General features: G+C 36.6%; 1 protein-coding gene across 7 annotated transcripts in view; it reads left to right on the plus strand.

Annotated features, from left to right (window-relative positions):
* The window catches only part of LOC128876186 (glutamate receptor ionotropic, kainate 2-like), a 185,025-nt gene that overhangs the window by 104,139 nt on the left and 60,195 nt on the right, over window positions 1-20,691 (plus strand). For all 7 annotated transcript variants that reach the window (XM_054122336.1, XM_054122331.1, XM_054122335.1 and 4 more), the window contains exons 6-7: window positions 1,404-1,457; window positions 1,538-1,702. In XM_054122336.1, coding sequence (XP_053978311.1) covers window positions 1,404-1,457; window positions 1,538-1,702 — 219 coding nt within the window. The remainder of the gene's footprint in view (window positions 1-1,403; window positions 1,458-1,537; window positions 1,703-20,691) is intronic.

Genomic DNA, 20,691 nt, shown 5'->3' on the forward strand with positions numbered 1-20,691 from the left:
ATTCAAATCATATAACTAAATAATATTTTTAGTCAAACAATGACAACGTATGTTACAAATAAGTCACAAACTTCTGGTGTACACCTATGGTTTGTGTTCCAATAACTTCAAAACGATATTATGCGTGTGGAATATTCTTTTTTCCTGTTACCATTCGATATTGTTTGTATAATTAAGTTTCCACTGCAATATGATGTCGCGCAATTTAGTCGCGCCTTCGGTGTATGTTTTAATATAGGCGAAAATTCAAATTTTGAGAATTGACCTTGCCGGTTGCAATCGCTATCTGGCTCGTGCGCAGTCACGAAATTTTCCTCGGAATTTTTCCGATCGCAAATTCCACGATCCTGTGAGACGGGTTAATTTCGCTGTGTAGCTAAACGAGACTAGAATTAAATTAAAAGTAACTGGGCCAGTCTAGTGCAGGTGTTCAGGAGGTTTGATAAGTTGGGATAGTGTTCGATTGTAACTACATATTATAATAGGTGGTTAAATTCATCTCGAAGTTAACGATACCATAGTGTTAAAAGAAAATGTTTTATAGAAATAGAACCTACACTTTTTACATTTAGATAGTTCTACCTGAAAGCAAAGTAATGATTACCTAATTCCTTAAAATAAAACAAATTCATTTGGCCCTAAATAATTCTACATAAATTCTATATAGTAGGATGCATCCATTGTATCGTTTTATCAAATTACGTATACAAATTTCAAAGTACGAAACAGAAACAAAGAAAGACCATTTACGTTAATTAACACTTTGTACTCCGCGTACTCGCGCTTTGTACTATTTCGTTGCAATATGTGCGAGCAGGAATGGCATTACATTAAATAGTCTAACTTTGTGAACGTGTCTTTCATGGTATTATTAGACTTGATTATAGATTTGTATAGCTTTCTTGAAGCCTTGAAACCACTGCAAACATAAAGGATCTTTCAAAAAAACAATTTTGTTTTTTAATATTGACAGGCATATTTTATTATTAAAAACAAAATCTTTAAGCCTCTGTTAGGATACCCTTTACTTCATATTCTTTCCGGGCCTGCTCATATATTTTTTTTCAAAATCTCCGTATATACGCCAAAGAATCATGCATTTTTTTAAAAATTCGCATTAGCGTAAATTTATTCTATTTACATAACCACTAATAAAATTTGCTAGACTCACGATGTACCCTCATAGGAAACACCCGACTGCAAAGGCTTAAGATCACCATGTATGAAAGAAAGTAGTCCTCTAGTAAACACTCCAATATAGAATATTATATCCCCACTTCTCTAGCTTTTATTCTCGAAAAAGTTGAGCCCCGTGAAATCTAAACGATAGGCCACGGGGCTTAAATATTGAAAAAGAATTGACGTCCATTTGATAAGAAATAAATCTCCGCGCTTACTTTCAGATCCTGCAGCTGCAAATGAACGACTACAAGTACCACTATCTCTTCACGACATTCGTAAGTACCCTTCGCAGTGACAGGAAGGACAGCCCGAGGCGTTGCAACCCCTAAAACGCGATCCTTCTGTCCCTTTCCAGGATATCGAGACCTTCGACCTCGAGGACTTCAAGTACAATTTCGTCAATATCACTGCCTTCCGTCTGGTGGACGCCGAGGGCGTCGGGGTGCGGGACATACTGAGGGACATGGAACGATACCAGCCTTCTGGGAATAAGATCCTCAACAAATCGAGAGTCATACAGGTAAGATTTCCGTGTACAAATACGGCCGCATTGAAATGTTTGCACGGATAGGTATTGCGTAGACCTTCGGAATTCCGTGAAGCTGAGTTTATTTTTATTCGTGCTTTCGTTGATTCCTGTCATGGAAAATACAGAGCGGTTGGGGAAGGATAGTAGATAGATGGAATAGCACATAGATGGATACAGTGGGGAATGGGTATGTGGAACTTCGATTAAAGGTGCTAAATGAATTAATGATATATTGATAGTGTAGATGAAATATTAAGCACTCCAAAACCTGTAAAGATTACGATGTAGGCGATAGAGTCTGTACGTTGATCCATGAATAATTTATTTAGTTTTTTTTTTTATGTATTATGTACCTGTGTTTTATACATAAGACATGGGGAACGAAATTTTTTATGTGTATGAAGATTTATTTGAATATCGCGTCGTGGTACGAGGCAAGTTTGAAAATAAGTATCTGGTACTTGGGGAATGTAATACGTTCAACGTACATTTATACATTAAAAATGTTTTATGTTTACACATTTTACACATTTTTTCACTAGAGATTCAATTAACACTTGCAGACTACATATTGCCAGAACGTTAGCTTAAGAAAAAAATGATTTTTGAATTAATTCTCGTTGGGTACAAATTTGAATTTGTATGACATAGTGGAACTCTTCACGACGAACAAACAAAAATTTAGCTTTTCCATTGAATAAACGTGCCGAGTAAATGAATAAATATCTCTAAATAATGAAGCAATTTTAAGCAAACAGTGGCGAGTGTAATAATAACCGAGTATATATTGGTCCAAATGAAAATAACTTTTGTGTAAATAAATTGCCATTCATCGATATCTCTCGGAAAAATAAGTAACAACAACCTACTTAATTTGTATTGAAATATAAATATAAAAGGAAACATCTCGCAACGAACAGATGAAAATTTGATCGATTGAACGTATCGATTAAATTGCTATCCGTTTTCATTCGATTAGTCGAATTGAATTCTGCCCGTCTCTAACACACCTACCAGATCAAAACGAAAACTCTATTCGACGGGAAACGTTCGATGATCGTGTTTCGAAAAATCGTCCTCCTGAATCGAGGAAATGCGAACGCGTCGCGCAGTCGTGACGATTGAAAAATCAGACTTCGTTTTTCCACCGTTAAAAAAACATACATAGTAACAGTGAGCGTATCCGGCGATACTTTATTGATCGTAAGCTCGCGCACGAAACGAGGACGAGTATCAAAAAATTGCGAAACACGTGTCGAGTCTCGCAGGCTGCGGATGTAAAACAATGCGACGAGGAAAAAGCTCCATTCGGAAACGGCCCGTGCGAGTTCCCAGCGCAGATACCAAACGGACGTTTCATAGGACCGTAAAATAATTTGAAAGCTTCCGTCTCATCGCTGCCCCTACACCCCTACAGAGTTCGCGGAGTGTATTGATTTAGCTAATAAGAATTCATATGTCCACAAAATTTGAAATGTGAAGTTATTTTCATCTTTCGAACAACGTTTATCGTTCTGTTGAATAACGTCTGATGGAGATTATTTAAGAGTAGCTCCATAATTTGAATGGAAAATTGAGACTTCTTTCACATATTTTTGTTACCAAGACTATCTTGATCGAAATGAAGGGTATTTTTAATATTTTCGAACAAAGTTACATTTTCCACATATTTGTCTTTTTCCACATATTTTTGTTACGAAGACTATCTTGATCGAAACGACGGGTATTTTTAAGATTTGCGAACAAAGTTACATTTTGTCCAACATCTTAGAAGTCTCTGTATCGCATAAAAGAATATACAGCATTCCATTTGCAAAATTGAAGGTCATCTTCGTTTCTTCAACAATATAACAAATATAACAAATTGACATACGTTAAATTGATCGTAGGATGCTACAAAACTTTCTCCTCTACCATTTTTCCTTGATACTTGCTTGTTAGTTAGAATTTCCGTGAACACATTGTACATACCTTTAAGGGCTGTAGTATGCGAATGTGCAGCTACGGTATGGACTTAGCGACTCCGAGGTATCTGAGCCATAATAAGAGGGCCAGTGGGGCACAAACGTGTACTAAAAACGAGAGCAATGTAAATGTAATATACGAAATTGTGTCATGATGACACGACCTAAGTGTTAGGTTCTATAGAAGCTGAAAATTAAAGAGTTATATAAGGCAAAGTTATGTTGGGAAGAATGGAAATAATGATATTGTGATGTATGGATTCAGTGCAATAACTGAAGTGACAAGCTCATACACACTGTACATTAAATTTGCCAACTATTAGCAACTCACACTAATTTAATGCCCATGTTTGCAATATCCTAAATAAGTCAGTCACTAATGAAGGTCCTTAACCAGGGTCGAAGCATTACTCCCAACCCCATTTCTATTATCCATGCTGCGCCTACCACCAATATTTGCAGCAGTTATTCATTAAAAGTATCCTATACTAGGTCGATAGTACCCTAAATCCAGACTTGAATCGTCACGACATCGCTGAACATAGCTAGTGATGCTCGTGAAAAGCAACACGAGCCAGGGACGGTTTTGTTAGTCAAATTTTGTGGGTGATGTACTTTAATGAAACGGTACGGTCGGCCGACAGACCGCATGGAAGAGTGTACTTCTCGCCACGACGTGCTTACGACGCGTGAACCTTAACATTTTTCCTCGATTTACATGCAGATTAGAACGTACCCTGGCTCACTCCCGCCCCCGAGCCGACTGCTCGTCGAGGCTGCTCGTGTAATCAGTTTTGAAACGCGTCTGTGCTTGTCCGTCCGTGTGCCACGAGAAAATCAAATTGAACGTCAGGGTCGTGTCAATCCTCTGTCTGCGATTCCGTCGATGTCTCCGTCATCGTTGCGTCTAATTCAAGTAAATCCATGAAATTATATTAGGTCGTTCGCGAAGTTTGCTCCTCCTACGTTCATTGGCCGAGGCAAGTTTCCAAACTTTAACTTTCCGGGTTTTCGACATTCGGTAGAGATGAATTTACGAAGGATCCTATAGAATATAGGTAGATTCTTATATTTTTAAATGCATTTCAAAAATTTCTTACGAAAGTGTATTTATATTTTTTAAAGTTTAGTTCCGATAGAATGATTTCGTGGATTTTAGTTGAAACTTCGTATCCATTGTTTGATTTGAGAAATTTGAAAAAAATTCTTGGGATTTATTTAAAACTGTTCGATAATTATGAAACTTTTTGTATCGAGTAGTGATCGAATGTACTTATTACTTGGCTGGTATTAGTTGATAGAGTTTGTCATATTAATTTGAACAGAAACGAAATGAAAAGGAATATCTGTTACTAGGTACGAAAATAATTTTGATAAAACAATGTTCTTTTAAATGTTTGGTACCGAGGACAAACATAGTTTCGTTGTGTTTTCCGCGAAAATAGATTGAAGCCTCCATTTTAGGGTGAGAAATTCTTTTTTTCTTAATGATTGATGCCCCCAGTGGCGGTTCTTTACGAACCAGAGACAAGAACAAAAGTGGATACATCGATGGATTAAGAACTGGGAGATCTTTCGTTCGTTGTACGACGGCTCTAACCAATTATGGTCCCTAGACAGGTTTCTTTTACTTAACATTCCAACTGACTGCCGTCTAACTGTTAACACCTCGTTCGCCGCGTTTCCGTTGAATTAATTAGCCTTCGTTTCATTAGGGTAAAGGTCCAAACTTCCTTTTTCTCATCAAATTTTCACAAGCATAAGCGTTATGTAATTAATAGACTGTGGATCTTTATGCATTTATAGGAAATTTGAATGTCCAAGAAACTACAAAATGCAAACAATATGCAAGAATATAAAAAAGATTAAAAGTAAAGTTTACGTTATAATATTTGCAGAATAAAATAAATTCTTATTTAGGTTCAATTTTTGTAGGCACGTTCGCGAAGATTTTATTTTGCATAAAGATCCGCAGTTTAGTAATAAATAATGAACTCATCCAAAGCTACTCATGGATCTCCCAACCGTCAATCTATTATCTCTAATATCGATAATATTCAAAATCGTCCATCGAACCCACAAAGTGTACAAAATATTTTTCTAAACACTATATCCTTTAAATACAGTGCATATATAGTACAAAAGAAAGAAATGTTTTTAGAATAATAAAAATTTGATTTCTAAAGTAATTCATGAATTGAATCCATCGAATACGAGATATCGAAAATATTATATAAATCTAGTTACTCGATACGAGGATTGGCTTTTTATTTAGCTTCACTGTGAAGTTACAAAGTAGCCCGACTGTTTTTCTCCCCATTTTTAAATAAAAAACTTGTTCTAGCTTTGGAATTTTCACCGGCGCAATATCTACTACAAACGTTGATCCACGTGTATGAAAAGCCCTTTGGTATCGTGAATGGTGGATTTCGGTGGATTTCGGTGGATTTCGATTGAACCTAGTTCGAGTTTCGGTTGCAGCATTTTTTTTTTCAATTTCATTTTTGGTTTTTATTGTAGTACAAAGCTCTTTTAAAACAATTCAAACGCACTTGTCAACATAGTTCAATATTCGTTGTGATTGGAATAGTTTCAATATTTCATGTTTACGCCTCGCCTAGCATTTTCGCTAGTTCCATAAGCCATCTCTGACATTTCCCGTTGTTTTGTTGCAACAACGTACATTTCGAGCTTGTACATTTTTTGAAAAATAGAGAGGTTTACAGAATATAAATTATTTAATATGTAATACCGAGTCCATTCAAATGTTACAATTAAAATAAAAACGTTTAATTTACGTGGTTGGATATACAGTCACTGTAAAAAGTATTCGTACAGCAATCAATTTAAGATAAATGATTCCTGTATGAATATTTATTACACTGACTGTACGTAAATGTTTACGATGAACATCTGTTCAAAGCAAAAACCATTGAAGAAAGAGAATTGAGAATTTCAATGAGGTTAACGAATGTTTTTCAAGTTTCTCCAAGTGTTGTGTTATCCAGATGTATCTTTGTGGTATCCTTGTACCGAAGGGGATTTCCCTCACTCTGTAGCACGATCGAGAGCAGGACGTAGAACCACCACCACATGGCGCGCGATCAATCAGTCGATCGATAGCTCGCGGCCGGGGTAGTTGTGATCCGCGGTCGTCCTCGACGCACGGTTTCACGGTCGATAGTTCGATACATTGATCATTTTTATATATCGTAGTGTCGATAAATAATTTCGTACGAGTGGAAAAGAAATACATTTGTTAAATAAGTACATAAAATTTATAAAATTAAATTTAACGGAGTGTGGATAATAAGTGAAAATGACAAGTCCCCTGAATAAGAGCTGGATCATTGGTGAGTGAATGTATTATTCATTTTAAATATCATATTGACGCTAGGTTTACGGAGATGTTTTATCAGATTTCTATTACAATGCTTTGATAAGTGAAGTCGATTTATTAAAATTAATTAGGAAGCTTGAACAAAAATAAATTTGGATACATGCTTGTGTTTTTATATGGATAACAGTCAGCATTAGTGATTGGCGAAAAATATGTACAGTTTCTATAACACCTTGTTATAGAACATTTGGAGTGGTCAAAATCACTGTTCTCCATAAACCTAGTGATAAATATATGAAGTGAATATTTTATTAAGTGCCATGTATTACAAGTAAATGTATTATTTATTTCGATTCCAAGTTTCTCAAATGTTACTCGGTAATTTTCGACGTTTCACTCTTTTTCTATGTCCTCATCGAGTGAAATATTTAGAAATAAAATACGTATGATCTCGAAGGAGTCTTGAAATTAAAAATAAATTGTATAACAGATATTTTTGAAGAAACGTCCACTGATTCAGGTGTGTAGATTAACTTGTAAAAGTCACGCGATTCCTGGTCCATATACTTTATTTTATTTTTAAAACCGCAAGTAAAATTTGAACTGATTTATTGCGTACGTGTATATCAATCGCGATGTATTGTGATATATTCTCATTCGAATTGCAGACGACAAATTTATGCGAGTCGTTAATATTTCTCGATACCCGTTACGAAATATTTCATCCCATTTTTTAATTCTAATTTTTCATTGTTAATTGACGTAACAACGGTTGTATATGTTTCATTCGTTCTTCGAAATTTGTAGTTCGACAAAAGTTTTGCTCGTGTCGTTCCGTATATATCGCAGTAGTGGCTCTACTGAAGTGTTAAGTGTTAGACCAGCACTCGAGACCGGAATTTTTGAAGCTCTCCAGCGTCCAGGCGCGTCGTTTACGTAAAATATAGAAACAGAGAAATAAGACGTAGCCGTAGGAATATCCACTCCAAAAGAAACTGCGTTTCTTGCCACTCCGAGAAACTTAATTCTCTGCTTTGAAAGTCCGCGCTCGCTTAAACGCTTTTAATCAACGCTGAAATGAAAAATGAAGCGAAAAATATATTCAATCGACCCTTGAGAATTGTTCCTAGCTTGGGGAATGGTAACGAAGACATTTCCAGCTCGCGCTTCGAGAAATTTGCAAAGAAAAAAAAGGAAGGGAAAAGGCTTTTGCACGAGAATTAATTGAGTAGTCTCGTAGTTCTGGTCTACCTTTAATTTGTTTTTGCAGAAAGACCAGGAATGAGCAAAATTTTATTCGAGCAGTAAATAAGTCGAAAATGTATAATAAAAATGTTTCGTGTAAGGCTTTGGTTCGAGAAAATCGACTTTGATTATGTTTCGTTATATCCAATCTCGCAGTAAATTGTAGTCGCGATGGTTATTATTGCAGTCTAAGTTTTTGTCGTAACAACCAAATTAGGAACACATAATAAAATAGAATGCTGAATAACTCATAAAGTTTATTATTATAGAAATTGCTGAAAATGTTGTTCATTTGCCGAATACATACTTCTGATTTTCTAATTAAATTCCTATGAACGCTGTCTAACGTATTCGAATCTATGGCGAACTACAATAACCTTTTACCATTGGAAGTGTTTATCAACATAACTTCAAACGAGACAATGATCTACAGTGAGATCCGTTATAACGGACGAAAATTCAAAGTCGATTTTCTCGAAAACAAAGCCTCACGTGAAAAATTTGTATTCTATATTTTCGACTTGTTTTTTCATGTAGAATCACCTCGTTTTCGCTTGTACCATCAGTTACCTAACACCCTGTATAGTAATAATTTTATCCTGTTCGTTTGATTGAATAGTTCAATTTTTATTTGCTCTTTGTGGAAGTAATCATGATTGAAATTAAGAAGAATTCTCTTTGTTTTGCAAATTTTGTTAAATAATCAGCATTTGGTAATATTCAGAGGTAAAAATTACACAACAAGTGCAAAAAATAAAGCTTTCCTTGGGTGCATATTTAACCGAAAAATATTCATATGGTATGAAAGTGATCCAGACATATTGACAGCTTAAAAGCAACTTTTTAAACAGTTGCAGTTGCCTGATCGACGACAATATCTGTCCATCTTCTTTCCTACCATCAGTGGTGCATTAATAAATGCGACAGTAACATAATGATTGAAGCTTGCTAACTAAAAAGGCAATAAACATGTGGACAAAACTTCACACGTAAATGTCTTATCCGTTCCATTTAAAAAAATTATAGTTTACTACTATATAAAGCTATATATAAAAATTATAGTTTTTTTTATAACACCAATTACTTCAACGTGTGAGGTTCGTTTGCATCGCATCGTTAACGTTGATTAGTAAAATCCGTGAAAAAATTGAAACAGGGACGGACACACGGACGAGATACAGTGTACAGGTGCTCGTTGACTGACAAGAATATCGTGGCGCGTCGGAGATAGGATAAATCTGTCGGGCTCACTTTTTACTATTCGTTCGTATTAGTAACTGCATTTTTCATTAGTAACTATCTTTAGAATGTTCATTTGAACAGTTTTTATTCGGTTAAGAAACTACTCAAAAAGAATTAAAGAAAGACGCTATTATATAATTCCACGTCGGGACTTTCATGTCGAAATCGGCGACTGTAAAAGCTTCACGTTCGATAACTTTTATCCAGAGAAGCTTATCGATTCATAAAAAGGTGCTTAATCGTAGCCATATTCTCGCGCTGTATGAGAGCACCGTTCGAAGACTTATCGTTCCAAATGAAGCCGTAAGTTTCGAGCCAGTCATTTCCCCCGATTGTAACCATTTTATGACCAATGGGAAAAATGGTTTCAATCTGCGAGGCTGTGGAGTTAACTGCGCCTCGTTCGAACCGTTTGAACTGTCCACGCTAACAACTCGTGAATGAGGTTTCGAGTTCCGGACTCGAGGGGTGGAAACTTTTCTATAGGACAAAGTAAATGTCCTTTTATGTTTAACGTTATCGTGGAACACGTAAAATCGAATTTATTTTTAATATAAATTTGTCGTAATCAATTTTTCTGAACAATATGAATCTGTAGTAACAACGTGGAAATTACAAGGAATATTACTGTTTTCAATTCGATAAATAGAAATCATAAAATTTAGAAATTCAAAATAAAATATGAAAATTGTAATTTTAGTACATGATGGGCTCAAAAGACTTTATTAATATACAAAATTCGATTCTTCGTCCAACCAAGTCTGAAATGAGACTTTGCAATCACAACAAATAAGAAACTAGCTACTGACGATTGAAAAATATTGATTGTATCGTTCTCCAACGTGATGTAAACTCACCCACGCATCCCTTAACGCAAATCCTAACGTATTCTACTAGCTGCCTACAACGGTAGTGTTTCTGATCGTGAACTATCGCGCCATCGATCGTCCAGCATCGAGACCAACCCTCCAGCCCTGGCGGAGTTTATCACGACAATTCTTTCCAGAAGGCAACGGTTGTCAGCCTCGTCTTTCCGTGATCCAGACGGACCTGCTCGCCCAGAGACGCCTCTTAGCTCCCATAGAGAGAGTTGTCACGGCGAAATTACCTTGGACAGCTTTTCTTTCGCGTCTCCCTCGAGATTTTTCGCGACGCCGCTCCCCACGAAATCCGCCAACCCCTCTACTCGCGGTCTGTCCCCGTCTCCAGCGTCTCTCGATCCCACATACCACCTCTTTCCAACATCCCTTTCGCCTCCCAACCTTTCTTTTTACTCGTTGCTAAACGACCAGGTTAGCTCCGACAAAGTTTCGCAAAAAGTACAGCCACAATCAACGCTGGCGCCTGTACAAGGAAGGGACGAGCTGAGATAAGGGTGGCACGTTTTGGCGGTGGTGTTCGAGGGTTGTAAGATTGAGCCTAACACGTGAGGCATGGTGTTAGATTGGGAACATAGGCAGTTTAGAAAATTCAAATCAGCGACACAAGGTGGAGGAAAGAATATTCTTTGGTTAGTAAGGAGTAGTACTGGGGCGTAAATTCTAATGGAACTTAGCAGATTTGAGGAATAGCTTAATATATAGCACACGCTTCCTTTGTTTTATCTATGGAATACCGTAGACACTCCCGTATCCGAACTAATAGGGAGACAAAAGTGCCCGGATAGTGGAATTTTTGGATAGTATGTAGAACAATTACTTTCTTTTGCATTAAATATCATTTATTCAAATAGAAATGAACAAAATTAAGTTTCATCCAACATCTAAGGGTCCCATTACTTTTTAACCGCTAAGTCACATAAATTTTTTATTGACTTACAGACGGATAATAGAACGTCCGTATATTGGGGTATTCGGATAATGGGGGTACGGATACGGGAGTCTCTACTGTATTTGGAAGATGAAGTCACTTTTAGAAAGTGGAGGGTTGATAACAGTAGAGCTCGCTTACAAAGTGGAGGGTTGATAACATGTGGAGCACACTTCGGTGCTAGATTACGGACGCAGGCAGTTTAGAAAATTTATGTTAGCGACACAAGGTGGTGGAAAGAATATCTTTTTATTAGTAAGGGGTAGTACTGGGGTGTAAATTTTGATGAAACTTAGCAGACTTGAGGAATAGCACACTTTTTTTGTTTTATCTATAGAAATGTATATTTGGAGGATAAAATCATTCTTACAAAGGTTGATAACAATTCAGTTTAGTATCTTGGAAACTGTTAAGTTCAGATGAAAATTAAATTACAAAGTTATGTGTGAATCTAATTATGTAAACAATTGTTTGAAAAATTCAACTGTTTAGAAATTATTTTAGAGATAATAGTATAATTTCGAAATTGTCCTCAGGGGCTGTAGATACAGTACGGGTTTAGCAATCCCGAGGTACCCGAGCTATAAGGATGCTAGTGGACCTCAACAGTCTGCTAACATTCTTAATAGGGATGTCAGAGAATGATGACGGGAAGTATATAAACATATGCAAATGCAAAGTAATGTACAACAAGAATTAAGTGTATATAAAGAACGATCGATTATAAGACTAGTACATTAGGTGTTACACTCAAGTTATACGAGCTTACACCTTTATAAATGAAATTCACTCACTCACGCATTTCAAAAAATTCTTGAAAATTGTTCGTTCAAAATTTTGCATCGACCTATTTTCGATTGACGTACCCATACGTATCTTAACCCTCGGTACAAAATACGAATATTTTGATATTCTTGATTTTTACTTATCATAGAGAGTAACTGCTTCCGTGTTTTAACACTTAGCCGACCGATCGGGCAGATCTCCCTATCTTGAACTTTTAATTTTATGTTTTGTATAAATAATATGTGAAATCGTTAAACGAAATTGTTATCGTGAAATATAATTGCCCACATGACTAGGTTTCGGACTTTTTTGAATTCAAATAGTGAATTTCAGTGGAAACCGAACAGTTCTCTGTGGCGCGTGCGGTCGGCTAAGTGTTAAGTACTAATCACACAGAATAATTAACCCATTCACGATTTTATTAGTCGTCCACTACATCCGCCATTTCATAATTCCTTTAAAAAAAGGCGAGGCCTTCCCAGAGATTCGATAGAAAGCACTTCTCACTCGCATTGACCGTTTCTCGTGGTTTTCGTGTGCTCAGTTCGCCCCCTAAATGTATTTTATGCGCAAGAGTACATCCTACATAGGCGAAAGAACAGGTTATCGGAGGGTAGGAAAAATAAAGAAGTTCCTGTATGTGTCTGGTCTAACCTCTCTGGCCTGGAGAGCTTGTTACACCTCGGGCGATACTTGCATACTGATTCGCTCCTTGCACAGCGTTCTCCTTTTTCCTGGTCGAGGGAATCGCTCGCGGTAATCAAGGGAACGAAGATGAGGTTCGTGGCCGATTGGAAGTATCGGACGAACGAATTGAATTTTAAAAGGGGCAGACGCGCCGATACGTTCTCTCCGCTACGAGTCGGATCAACTTTTTTACCCCGAAAGGCTAGATCTACTGGGTGTTTCGAACTTAATTTCTAGCTGACGAAAATCTGGAAGGAAAGTAAAAAGTCGTTAGTATCGAATCTCTTGGAAGGCCTTGCATTTACTTAAAGAAATTATGAAATGTTAAATGTAGCAAATCTCCGCATGGGTAATTAAATTGTGAATGGATTAGTTATTCGGTGTAATTTGTACTTGATTGATCTGGAAGTAATTAATAGAACTGATACAGTGATAAAAAGAACTCAACTGGTAGATCGCAGAAAAAGAAACAAAAAATGATTTATTATCAGGATTTGAGGCAAATTCTAACACTGTTCAAGAGGATTAATATAAAACTGTAAATATGTTATGTATATTCCTTGATCTAGAGTGAGGAGACATATTCGTTAAAATTTCTGAGGTTCCTCATCAGATATTCAAATTTTCGATAAGATTCACAGTGAATATGAAAAAGCTTGATTATAAATCATGTCAATCTCAAACTATCGTCAAGATTTCCTCTTACAACTGACTACAACTAATATTTCCCTCGAGAATTCAGATCATTATCATTTTACATTATTATTTTAAATATCGTAAATATAATCAAGAGCGTAATACTCTAAATTGCATTATATTATGAGCATGACATATGTTATAAAATTCTAAATTATATTATATCGTATTGCATTGTCAAATTATATTACAATGTGTAATATACTCGTACGAATCGGGTCTTGCATTATATGTATTATGGCAAATCCAGTTCGCTTTCTTGCCCAAGAGAAAGCAAGTTTAGATCATCTTCTTCCCGGGTTTCTTAATTCCTCGTAAATTAGAAAATTTATCGAGCACAGCGACAGAAAAAGTAACGACAGATTTCCCCGCGACGGTTTTTTTTTTCTTCATTCCGTTCTCCTTTTCATCTCCGAACATTCCAGTCGGCCAATGAATCACCGAGTTTCCCGCGCGAAGCGGGATAACCTTTGCCCTCGGCGTCGTAAATCAGACTATCTCGTACTCGAAAGGTTTTATTATTTTATCCGGCAGACTGCAGGCGTCTCTGCACCGCTACGTGACGGAAGTTTTTATAGTCGAACGGAGTCCCCGCAATGTGACCGAAATGTACAATTATGAATTTCTGAAAATTAACTGGGTAAATGTAGATATTGTCGACGTTTGTAACGCAGGCATAAAAGAGAGGCTTAATTTCACTCCAACCGCAATCTATTTTGGTCAGGTACATTTATTATTGGTCCCCAATTTTATAAAATAAATCACTTTTGTAGAGATAATAATCATAGAGAATGATTACGTACTCCCTCTTTGGGTATGAAAATAAATTAGATATACGATAATAAAATTGAATTCGTGACATTCTGTTTTAAATGATAATATTTTGTAACGATACAATGCGATATAATTTAGAATTTTATATTCTGAGTCGTACTATAATGTTACAACTTAATATACAATAGTGAGGTTTGCAGTATTATATTCATAGTGGAGCATGGCGGTACGATACGATGTAATACAATTCAGAATTTTATATTCTAAGTCATACTATGATATAACAATATAATGTAGAATGATTTAGAGTATCACATTCATATTACCTTATATTTACAATATTTTAGAAATCATAATATAGCATTTTGACTGCTATATTGTATTAAAGAATCATAGTACAATTACACATAGTACAACATACAATAGAACAACATGACTTTCAATAGAATATTCAGAATGTAACATATGATTACAATTTTAAAAACCACCAATCAATCACGCATAATCGTTAAATCTAACTCTAGCATATCAATGTAAACATTTCCTCCCAGTTGATGAAATTTCCAATAATTTCAAACGTTTCGCTTCCTACTAAAAAAATTGTTCCGCCAAATGTGAGCCAGAAGAATGCTCGTCGTTTCGTTTATCGCCATCACTGGCTAGCTTCCGATTCCTTCACATAAGCGCCAGACGGGTTCCCGTTTCGTTTTAAATGCTAATGAATAAGCGGATCCGACCTCCCTGAAAGCAGGTCTCGCAGAGGAGTGGCAGAGCTCGCGACTCAGCCAGCGCGAATGAAAAATGACAGGCTGGCCGAATTAAATTCGGCCAAGTGACAATTATTCCAGCAGGACGGATCGTGGATTAAGACGCTCGACTTGAAAGTTCAACCTCCCCTGGTTCCGTCGGACCTCGTAATTTCGATGCTTGGGAGAAACTTGCGAAATTTGTGGCCCGCGACAAATGCCTGCTAACTAACCGACAATCCGTCTAATCTACTCCAGCTGAAACCAGCGTTAGACTGCGTTGCCAGCTTGAACTGAGATTACGGAATCCCCTCGGAGACCTAGGACTTTTACTTTTAATTAATTAACCGCCGTAATCGCCTTGAACGTCGCTTAATTACCAGCGAGACGTCTTCGCTGCTGATGATCGAATCCTCGGTCGAAAACGGGCGGGAATTTCGTTCGCATAAGGGGCGATTAATGATATCGCGTAGTGGTTCGTTCTGTCAGTTTGGTTATGTGGTTAAGGTATAAAAGAACTGTTCGCGCGCATTTAGCACTACGTAAAGTAAATATTTATTCAATCAAAGATATATATTAATGAACTTCGACTATTGCCGCGATCGTACGCATGGAACACATAAGAAACAATCGACATCAGCCGTTGTCGTTGCCACGATCCAAGCCGCTGTCGATATATTTCCTAACACGTTCGATCGATGTTTGTACATCTACATAGATGAGCTTTTATTTGTTCGTTTGGGAATATTTAATTCAGTTTTTTCGCGAACAGCCAACAGGATATTTCAGTTAGTGATTTATCCCTGTTAGGTTATTTTGGATGATGTTCTAATTGTCATTTAGATATCATAGACTGGATTTTTATGCATTTATAGGAGATTTGAACGTGTAAGAAACTAGAAAATACACACGGTATGCAATAATGTAAAAAAATATTGAAAGTAAAGTTAATGTTATAATATTTGCAGAGTAAATTAGATTTCTGTTTGGATTTAATGTCTGTAGGTACGTTTACAAAGACTTTATTTCGGATATCAGATTTTTCTAAAATAAGGAAAGTGTTTAATGTAGGAGCGACATTAGAAGAAAGAGTAGGTAAGCCGGAGAAGATAGGACAAATGTTAAGATTTTTGAACGAATATTCTTACTCACAATTTTTGAAGAATAAATATTCTACCGTGGATGGTAACGTCAGCTCGCAATGTTGTCTGTTATCTATGCCGCGAGATTACAAAATCCCCGTAAGCTGCGAAATTACAAAATCCACGTAGAAGCCGCGAAATTTTTAATTTGAATTAATCGACTACAGCAATCGCCGGGCGCGCCAGCCAGTTACGAGGCGAAGATAAATCTTTTGTGGTCCGGGAAGTATTCGGACTTCCGCCATCGGAGTTTCGAACTTCGAATCGTGAACTTGAATGTAGAAAGAAGAAGAATTGGTTCAACAAATTTCTGAACGAAAGTCATAATCAGATCTTTCGTTTGCACCTTGTAAATCAAAGCTTCGTTCATTTTGGAAAGTTGGAAACTTGTTTAGAATGTACATACATAATTTATGGAAGATTAATGATAGGTTAGTTTAACCTAAGGTTACATTACCATCTTCAAACCTAGAATGATGCAAGTGTATATTTGGTGAAATTAGCCCTAAAGATAATACAATCTTCTGCTAAAATATTCAGAAAGCTGAGGCAGTAGATGATTGAATTATAAATTTCAAAACAATTTTAATTCGATTACTTTTATGAATTTTAAAGATTGTTAATCTTCTATAAATCTTGAAAATTATGTAATCTTCTACGAATCCCTAAAATCTTATAATATCTAAGATTTAGAAACACAATTTAATTACACAGTTTTCTTTGACTTTACAATAGAAACAAGAAATTTTAATTAGATTGCTTCTTTGAATTTTTTAAATTCTACAATCTAAATTCTCTAAATCCGTAATCTAAATTAGGAACCTTGATGTTTCCTTCGCCAGAGTACCGTGGCATTCAATTAATTCATTCAATTTTTCCATGTCGACATTGCTATTTCCTAGCTTATTATGCTAAACGAGCACCTGTGTAAAAATAATTGAATATACTGAAAACCAGTGGAGTGTATGCGTGTAACCAAGTACAGAACGCAAGAGAAAGCTCGAGGGTTGCAACTTCGTCGCGTTACTTCCGACTTCGACTAATTAAAAGCACGCTTCAATTAGCGCAAGATAACGGGCGTGTGTTCACGGCGCAACACCTATAGTAATTTTCGGGCGACGGTTAGATTTCTGATTACGCGGCCCCTCGAATTCTGCGCGATTTCCAGCATGCAGTCGAAACTGAATCACAAATGATCTTCCACTAAAATGAATTGAAATGAATTTTGCGAACCAATTTTAAATAATCACAGATGGTCTTCCGTCAGTTTTAATGGAGATTAAATCCAGCTTACAGATCAATTTTAAACGACTGTTGATTGCACCCCAAAAGAGTATGAAATTTTTCATGTTTGCCAGTTGAAATGGCAGACGTATTACCTTTAAAGTTTCATTTTTCAATTTTTTTTCTGTAGAAGGGGAACGTATCTAATTTAAAAACGAACCCTGTTATTTTCGCACGAGTTTTATTTTTTATTTTTATTGATAGGATATCTTTTTTATTTAAACAATATCATTTAACTGGTTAGCATTTTTCACGCCAATGTTTTCTTGAGTTTCAAACGCTCATCACATTGAGAAAAATGTATTTGAATTTTCGCGATGAACACGATCGCACTGAGGAGACTAATTCTCCCTCATTTTGCTCCTCTCGGTGCACTCTTAACTGACTTTACAGGAAAATGGTCGCCCTCGGGCAAGCGGTTCGAGTGCGTTCATACCCGCGTATTCCTCTAAATTCCGTAAACGTGGTAGTTCCTGTGAGAGCCTAATGTAACGTGAAACTTACTCAAGGTACGAATACTTGACGCTAAACGTCGTTTTGAATTATATTTATTCCTCTAGACGGGGATCGTTCCGCAACATCGATAACAAATTGACTAATAACTAAATTGATTTGGTTATTAACGCTTTGCGCTCGGGTGGCGCCTTTAAGGCGACATATGTAATTTAAAAGTGATTTTGTGAACGTACAATTTCAAATTCACTTACATCAGAATACAACTAATTATTATTTGAAATAATACTACATTGAGTCATGAACGTTCGTAGATGTTTTTCTTCGAAGTAGAGTTTTTAGTTTCACAGAAATTTATTACAAGAATGGACTGGATTTGATTCTATAGAAAAATGCCTCGAGCGCAAAGGGTTAATGCGGACCGTTCTCGTTGCATTTACAAATCGATTGTTCGAATTTCGACCACGTTTCGATAAGTCTATTCCTCGATTCAAAAACATTTACAAGCTTCCAACCAGTTTCATGTTGGAAAGTCCTACGTGAAAAATGTATTTTTGGCAACCGACAATCCCTTGACTCGTCTGGGATCGTCTGACTATTAAATTGGAAGGAATATGTCGATGCATTATTTTCAATCGCGAAATCCCGCAATAACGCGCTTTCGTCGGAGGGCTCACGTGAATGCTGTTAGCGCTGATTATTTTCGACGATAACAACTTTTCGACGCCTGGGCTTTGTGCTGCGCGGCGTTTCCATCGAATTTCCTGGCAGACTCGTAGAAAACGCAGACCATCGGCGTCGAATAATTCCCGTTGGTCCGTTCACCATGCTATTCCGCGTCATTGCTCTCGATTCTGTTGGAAACAAAGGCCAACGGTTCGAGGAGTCTCATTCATTTGTTCGATCGGCCGCACCGCTTATTAACGAGAAAGCCCCGACTGATAAATATCCTGATCGAATGACGATCGTATTGCGTTTGCCAGTAGCTGAAAGCAATACTCTCCTCGACAGACTCGCAACACGTCGCCGAAGGAAATCCATCGAACCGGAAGCGAATGTTGCATCGAGATTCGCTGCAAATTTTCTGATAAAAACAGGAATGAATATTTAGACTGGCTCGAAGCAAGTATTATTTATTGCATTTCGACTCGTTGCTTTAAGTCTTTTTTAACACCTCGAATAGCGCGTCACCCTTATATAGGTGAGACGAAGCTTTTCATTAAGAAACTTCAATAAATAGTCCCTTAAGCTACAACCACGGGTGGGACTCGTGGTCGGATATTCGGGCCAAAACTGATTATCAAAATGATGAATCCGTGATGTATTGTTCGGTCTAAGTGTGAACATCACATTTTAGTCCCAGGCTGTCGGAACTTAAATCGTAGCATAAGGGTTAAGTTTAATGACTGAATGTTAATGGAAACGAATCTGGATGGAATTCGTAAATGTTAGATTCTACAGTTTCCAGTTATCTCGAAACAAAATTTTAGCATTGTAGAAATTTCCGTGTAAACCAATCTAACAGTCAACGTGTTACGAAAGGCTAGATGTGACATCCTACACATGCGACGATTAAGTTTAGATACGAATTTAGAAAATTCATACCGTCATCTCGAGCAAGAGTCATAGTAGACACGGAACACATGTCAATATTTTGGTGGACGTATATTATTTTTTTTTACGAGCTTCTCATTGATGTTTTTATGATGGACCCTCGTTAGCGTCGTATTTACAGGCGGTCCACATTTTAAAACGACGAATCGAATTTCCAAGGAACCCAATGACGCCCGATGGCTTAACCCCGAAGAGCGCAGCACCGCAATTTGTTCGACGACGTTAATTACCGCGAAGTTTCCCAGTCGGGGAGACGATAATGAGCCACGCTTCGTCAGAAAACTTCGCCTCGAAAACGATTAAGAAGTTTGACGAGCTCGTCTTGGCTTTCGTTGAAAGCCAAGACTCGTTTTAGGATTATGTATGTTTGTTAAAAACAAACACGTGATCTAGAAGTGTCTGTACGCAGAATCAAAGAAAACAGACGGGAAATAAGAAAAGAATCGTGTTTAGGAAAATTCGACACTAGATAGAGAATTGTTTTGGATAATCAGGAAACCTTTATGACAGAAAAAGTTGTTACTGAATCGATTTTATATTTGCCATGCATATTTATTGACTGTAGAATGCATGTAAATTTTGTTTATTAATGTGCATTGAGCTATAGTGACGTTTATTAACCTTTACAGACCTGTTGTATATTTTAATGTGCGTCATTTGTATGATTATACTTTTGATACAGAATAATTCGTTTCTTAAAATAACAAAGCAGATATATATTTCACAAAATATTCAGACTTTAAGTTGAAAGCTTTACTTGGAAAATATAATCTCATACGAGTAATTAAGTTTTGTCGATAACGATCAATGCAAATCTAATAGCAAATTAATCCTCACAACAATGTTCTCACGTAAATGATAAAAAGGAGGGGGCAAGATGGAATATCGATTTTTTGGTGACACGAAAAGTGAGGGATCTTTTAATTCGAATGGTGTACCCCATCTGGCGAGAACATTTCTTACAAACCCAATAATTACTAACATTTTTCAATGCTTAACAAGATACATGAATTGACATTTTTCCATTACACTAATTATTAAAGTTAAAACACTTAGTCTAAACGTCATTCATGCAACATAATTTTCACTTCAAACATGTATGTTTATAATTATTCAACGTATATCGATTGCCATCGAAAAAGAATCTAAAGTACAAAGTTTACAAAATAAAAATTTTAAAAAGTGTTTATGTACAGGA

This window comes from Hylaeus volcanicus, chromosome 5 (genome assembly GCF_026283585.1).
Source record: "Hylaeus volcanicus isolate JK05 chromosome 5, UHH_iyHylVolc1.0_haploid, whole genome shotgun sequence".
NCBI lineage: Eukaryota > Metazoa > Arthropoda > Insecta > Hymenoptera > Colletidae > Hylaeus > Hylaeus volcanicus.